Raw genomic sequence first — 6,815 nt, 5'->3', positions numbered from 1 at the left:
GCGCTGACCTGAGGTACGGGGTCGGGGTTCAGGGTCAGGGGTTGGGAGGTCGCGGCACTGACCTACGTACGAGCTCGGGGTCGGGGTTCAGGGTCGGGGGTCAGGTGTCGGGAGGTCGAGGCGCTGACCTGAGGGACTAGTCCCATCTCGGGGTCGGGGTCGGGCTCGGGGTCGAGCCCAGTTGCTGGGGGTCCCGGGCCCTGTTGACCCACCATGGTGTAGGATTTGCCGGCCCCACTCTGTCCGTACGCCAGGACACTCACGTTGTAGCCGTCCAGCGCGTGCAGCAGCAGCTGGCGGCCCAACTCCTCGTACACACGGCGCTGAGACACAAAGCCCGGCGAACACGACTAGTGGGGGCACAGAGAGAGAGAGGGGGGACGGGGACACACACACACACACAGGGTGAGAGAGGGACACACACACACACACACAGGGTGAGAGAGGGACACACACACACACACACACACACACAGGGTGACAGAGGGAGGGGGACACACACACACACACACACACACACACAGGGTGAGAGAGGGGGGGACAGAGGACACACACACACACAGGGTGAGAGAGGGACACACACACACACACACACACACAGGGTGAGAGAGGGACACACACACACACACACACACACACACACACACACACACACACACACACAGGGTGAGAGAGGGGGGACAGAGGACACACACACACAGGGTGAGAGGGACACACACACACAGGGAGAGAGAGGGACACACACACACACACACACAGGGTGAGAGAGGGGGGACAGAGGACACACACACACAGGGTGAGAGAGAGACACACACACACACAGAGACAGACCGACACACACACACACACACACAGGGTGAGAGAGGGGGAGATACGGGGTGAGAGAGGCTCGGACACAACTCACTCTCCCGCCCCACCCACACGCTCCTGCCCTTGTCCGCTCCCCTCACCTCCACAATTAAATCGCCGCCCACTTGCCCCTCTGCTGAATTCCCTGCCCCCCCCTTCCCCCTTCCGTCTACACCCGTCCCTGTACACATCCGCACTGCCCCTCAAGCCCACTCCCCCCCCCCACTCCACTCCCCCTCTCCCCCTCCACTCCCCCCCCCCCACTCCACTCTCCTCCCCCCCCCACTCCCCCCCCCCCCCCCCCCCCCCCCCCCCCTCTCACCGATCCATGGGACCAGTAGGAATAGTCAAAGGTGAAGGATTTGGGAGATTCCTTTGTCTGTTTGGGGGTTTGTGATAGCTGGGGGGGGGGGGGGGGGGGGGGGGGAGGAGGGACAGAGAGAGAGAGAGAGAGAGTCACCATAAACACATTTAGCACCCCCCCCCCCCAGACTGGTGGGCCCCTCCCCTGGCATAGTAGGAGGCCCTTCAGCCCATCAACTCCTCGCTTGCTGCCCCTGCGTGTCGCATGCAATCCCACTCCCCGTTCTGAGACCGCTCCTCCACATCATGAGTCCGGAAACTTTCCCCCTCCCCCGCACCGTGACCCCTCCCCCGCACCGTGACCCCTCTCACCCCGACCCCCCTCCCCCGCACCGTGACCCCTCACCCCAACCCCCATCCCCCGCACCGTGACCCCTCACCCCAACCCGCACCGTGACCCCTCACCCCAACCCGCACCGTGACCCCTCACCCCAACCCGCACCATGACCCCTCACCCCAACCCCCTCCCCGGCACCGTGACCCCTCACCCCAACCCGCACCGTGACCCCTCTCCCCCCCCCCCCCCCCCCCCCGCTGCCACTCACTGGTGCAGGCCCGGACATGTTCACGATGCACGAGGCGTTGAGACGAAGTTCCCGCTCGGTGAACGGCCTCACCCTGGCGGCCACCGTCACCCACGCCCCCGACATCCTCTCCCCCCGCGGTCCAGCGGCCCGGCCCGGCCCCCCCCCACACACACACACACACTGGGGGGGGGGGGGGGCAAGGGGACACAGGCAACAGGTTATACAGGAACACACCCCCGACCCCACCGTTACTGTACCCAGTGTTACACACACACACACACACACACACACACACACACACACACTGGGGGGGGGGGGGGGGGGGAAGGGGACACAGGCAACAAGTTATACAGGAACAGACCCAACCCCCCACCTGTAATGTACCCAGTGTTACACACACACACACACACACACACACACACACACACACACACACACCACACACACACACACTGGGGGGGGGGGCAAGGGGACACAGGCAACAGGTTATACAGGAACACACACACCACACACCCACACCGTTACTGTACCCAGTGTTACACACACACACACACACACACACACACACACACACACACACACACTGTACACACACACTTACACACAGACACACACACACACACACACACTGGGGGGGGGGGGGGTTACACCCGTACTGTACCTAGTGTCACAGGCACCAACACCACCGTTACTGTACCCAGTGTTACACACACACACACACACACACACACACACCTGTACTGTACCCAGTGTTACACACACACACACACACACACCTGTACTGTACCCAGTGTTACACACACACACACACTACACACACACACACACACCTGTACTGTACCCAGTGTTACACACACACACACACACACACCTGTACTGTACCCAGTGTTACACACACACCTGTACTGTACCCAGTTGTAACACACACACACACACACATACTGTACTGTACCCAGTGTTACACACACACACACACCTGTACTGTACCCAGTGTTACACACACACACACCCACCTGTACTGTACCCAGTGTTACACACACACACACACTACTGTACCCAGTGTTACACACACACACACACTACTGTACCCAGTGTTACACACACACACACACACACACACACACACCTATACTGTACCCAGTGTTACACACACACACACCCCCATCCCCACCGTTACTGTACCCCAATGTTACACACACACACAGATCCCCACAAAGGGTGGTGGGTGTATGGAACGAGCTGCTGGAGGAGGCAGTTGAGGCCGGGACCATCACAACATCAAAGAAACAGTTAGACAGGTACATGGATAGGACAGGTTTGGAGGGATATGGACCAAACGCAGGCAGGTGGGGCTAGTGTAGCTGGGGCATGTTGGGCTGGTGTGGGCAAGTTGGGCTGAAGGGCCTGTTTCCACACTGTATCACTCTGTGACTAGTGTAGCTGGGACATGTTGGGGTCTTGACCTGAAACACTGACTGTGACTAGTGTAGCTGGGACATGTTGGCCGGTGTGGGCAAGTTGGGCTGAAGGGCCTGTTTCCGCACTGTGTCTCTCTGTGACTAGTGTAGCTGGGGCATGTTGGGCCAGTGTGGGCAAGTTGGGCTGAAGGGCCTGTTTCTGTGACTCAGTGACTAGTGTAGCTGGGACATGTTGGCCGGTGTGGGCAAGTTGGGCTGAAGGGCCTGTTTCCACACTGTGTCTCTCTGTGACTAGTGTAGCTGGGGCATGTTGGGCCAGTGTGGGCAAGTTGGGCTGAAGGGCCTGTTTCCACACTGTGTCACTCTGTGACTCCTCAATGATTTTTTCTCCTGTTTTTATAGTGAAGACAGGGAGGATCTAGGCAGTCACTGGAAGTGTCCCGAGAACAGTCAGTATTACCGTTGCAGAGGTGCTGAAGATCCTAGCATGTATTAGGAGATTGAGGGGGGGATCTTATAGAAACTTACAAAATTCTTAAGGGGTTGGACAGGCTAGATGCAGGAAGATTGTTCCCGATGTTGGGGAAGTCCAGGACAAGGGGTCACAGCTTAAGGATAAGGGGGAAATCCTTTAAAACCGAGATGAGAAGAACTTTTTTCACACAGAGAGTGGTGAATCTCTGGAACTCTCTGCCACAGAGGGTAGTCGAGGCCACAGTTCATTGGCTATATTTAAGAGGGAGTTAGATGTGGCCCTTCTGGCTAAGGGGATTTCGTTGTCTCTGTAATGCATTTCGTTGTCTCTGTACTGTACACTGACAATGACAATTAAAATTGAATCTGAATCTGAATCAGGGGGTATGGAGAGAAGGCAGGTACAAGATACTGAGTTGGATGATCAGCCATGATCATATTGAATGGCGAATGGTGCAGGCTCGAAGGGCCGAATGGCCTCTACTCCTGCACCTAATTTCTATGTTTCTATGTATGAAGTTATAAAAATCTCCCAGACCTGGTCAGATATATCCGAGGACACTGGAGAGGAATTTACAGGAGTGTCTGGTTCCCTCCTCCTTCTACACCAAGTCCCTCCCTGCTCCTTGAACCGTAGGAGATGCAACACTTAGTCACGGTATCACTCTCTGACCCGTCCCCACCGGTACTGTACCCCCAGCCCTCACCCCCCTCTCACTCCTCGTCCCCTCCCCCACCTCCCGCTCACCAGCTCCGTCACCGGCTCCTGTGACCTTCCTGTATTCCGGTTCCCTGGTGCCGGGTTAGGGCCGGGTTAGGGCCGGGTTAGGGCCGGGCAGGGCCGGGTTAGGGCCGGGCAGGGCCGGGCAGGGCCGGGACGGGACGGGGGCACCTTCCAGACTCTCCCAGCGGCGAACAAACCTTGATCCAAACTTTTCCCTTTCCCAAAGTTGATCCAAACTTTTCTAAAGTTTCAGGAAACTTTCCCAAAGTTTGGGGAAAGTTCCCCGACGCCCCCCCAAGTGTTGCGGGGCCCGGGCCCGGGGTGCAAGGTGGGCCCGGGCCCTAGGGAGGGAGGGAGGGTGGATGGGGTGGGGAGGGGGGATCGCGGCTCCGCGCTGCCCGGCGCTGGCGGTCACCGGCCGGTCGCCATTCCCTCGCTGACGTCCGGAGCGGCCGGGGAGGGGCCGCCTTAAAGGCACCGCGTCCACGGTGATATCCCCCCCCCACACACACACACACACACACACACACACCCCACCACACCCACCCCACACACACACACCCCCCCCCCCACACACACACACACACACACCCCCCCACACACACACACACACACACACACACACACACCCACCCCCCCCCCCACCACATCCACCCGGGGGTCCTGGACTCATCGACCCCCCCCTCCCAGTTCCTGCCCCTACCCCATCACCCCCCCCCCCCCCCCGCTTTGCTGATCCTGTCCCTCCCTCTGTAACATGAGCCCTCACAAACACTGCCAAGCCCCCCCCCCCCACCCCAACACCCACCATCCCTCACCCCGATAAATATAATTGCGCTACTGAGGTGCTCCCATGCTGATTGTTATCGAGTCTGACACATTTCCATCGTTACGAACAGACTGTGGATGAGGAAACATAGAAACATAGAAATTAGGTGCAGGAGTAGGCCATTCGGCCCTTCAAGCCTGCACCGCCATTTAATATGATCATGGCTGATCATCCAACTCAGTATCCCGTACCTGCCTTCTCTCCATACCCTCTGATCCCCTTAGCCACAAGGGCCACATCTAACTCCCTCTTAAATATAGCCAATGAACTGGCCTCAACTACCCTCTGTGACAAAGAGTTCCAGAGATTCACCACTCTCTGCGTGAAAAAAGTTCTTCTCATCTCGGTTTTAAAGGATTTCCCCCTTATCCTTAAGCTGTGACCTCTTGTCCTGGACTTCCCTAACATCGGGAAGTCGAGGATCCAATTGCAGAGGGATGCGCAGAGACCCAGTTCTGCCAGTTTGGTAACCAGCTTGGAGGGGATGATTATATTAAATGCCGAGATGTAATCAATGAATAACAGCCTGACATGTGTGTTTTTGTTGTCCAAGTGGTCCACAGCGAGATCTGATCCACCATTGATCTGTTGTGGCGGTAAGCGAACTGCAGTGGGTCCAGAGTCAATGGTTGAAAGGGTCAAGAGCTTCAAATTCCTGGGCGTGCACATCTCTGAAGATCTTTCCTGGTCCGAGAACACTAACGCAATTATCAAAAAAGCTCATCAGCGCCTCTACTTCCTGAGAAGATTACGGAGAGTCGGTTTGTCAAGGAAGACTCTCTCTAACGTCTACAGTTGCACAGTAGAGAGCATGCTGACTGGTGCATCGTGGCTTGGTTCAGCAACTTGAGCGCCCAGGAGAGGAAGAGACTACAAAAAGTAGTAAACACTGCCCAGTCCATCATCGGCTCTGACCTCCCCTCCACCCCCCCCGCAAACGCTGTTGGGGAAACAGACCCAACGGGTCTGCACTTGGTCTAGTATATATATAGAACACAAATCAGTCCGCCTGCCTGCAGTACGGATGGCTGCCTGCCTTTCGATTCTTTCCCGCCGTGCGATGAAACAATGCCCGATGCTCGCGGACGTCCAATTGGAATGGATCCATTTGCATCTACGGCTCCCGGCCGCGTTTCTTCCTTTGATGCTCCGCAACTCCGAAACCGGACGCAGGATCGCCGACGTCTTTTCCATTTCGGTAGAGATTTCGCTTTTCTTTCTAAGTATCCGCTCCTCGTTACATTTCGTCGTGTTAAAGTACACTTTTTTTATCAAATCCTTCACCCCCCCCCCCCCCCCACCACCTCAATATTTCACAAAGAAACTGGTTTCACATCCACACAAGCAGCTCCCTGTGAACGTTCCATCGTGTGATGTCACAATGCCCGATGCTCAAATACATCGTTGCCATAGAGAACGCTCAGCGATTATTCAAATTCTTCACTAACTGTCATTTCTGATTTTGCTTGTGAAGTGAAAAGTCCTGAATTGCATTTGTCTGATGCAGGAAGATTGTTCCAGATGTTGGGGAAGTCCAGGACACGCGGGACACAGTTTAAGGATAAAGGGGAAATCCTTTAGTACTGAGATGAGGGAAACATTTTTCACACAGATAGTGGTGAGTCTCTGGA

General features: G+C 56.5%; 1 protein-coding gene across 1 annotated transcript in view; it reads right to left on the bottom strand.

The window, feature by feature from the left end:
• The window catches only part of LOC129716164 (kinesin-like protein KIF1C), a 1,896-nt gene extending 34 nt beyond the window's left edge, over nucleotides 1-1,862 (bottom strand). Inside the window, exons 1-3 of the mRNA XM_055666042.1 lie at nucleotides 1,758-1,862; nucleotides 1,172-1,249; nucleotides 1-350 (exon numbers count right to left, since the gene is read on the bottom strand). The exon at nucleotides 1-350 is cut by the window's left edge and continues 34 nt beyond it. Coding sequence (XP_055522017.1) covers nucleotides 63-350; nucleotides 1,172-1,249; nucleotides 1,758-1,862 — 471 coding nt within the window. The 3' untranslated portion in view covers nucleotides 1-62. The remainder of the gene's footprint in view (nucleotides 351-1,171; nucleotides 1,250-1,757) is intronic.
• Between the last annotated feature and the right edge of the window lie 4,953 nt (nucleotides 1,863-6,815).

The sequence above is a fragment of the Leucoraja erinacea genome, unplaced genomic scaffold (assembly GCF_028641065.1).
Source record: "Leucoraja erinacea ecotype New England unplaced genomic scaffold, Leri_hhj_1 Leri_176S, whole genome shotgun sequence".
Classification (NCBI taxonomy): Eukaryota; Metazoa; Chordata; class Chondrichthyes; order Rajiformes; family Rajidae; genus Leucoraja; species Leucoraja erinaceus.
The sequence above is the reverse complement of the archived record's forward strand: the minus strand, read 5'-3'. Positions and strand labels throughout refer to the sequence as shown.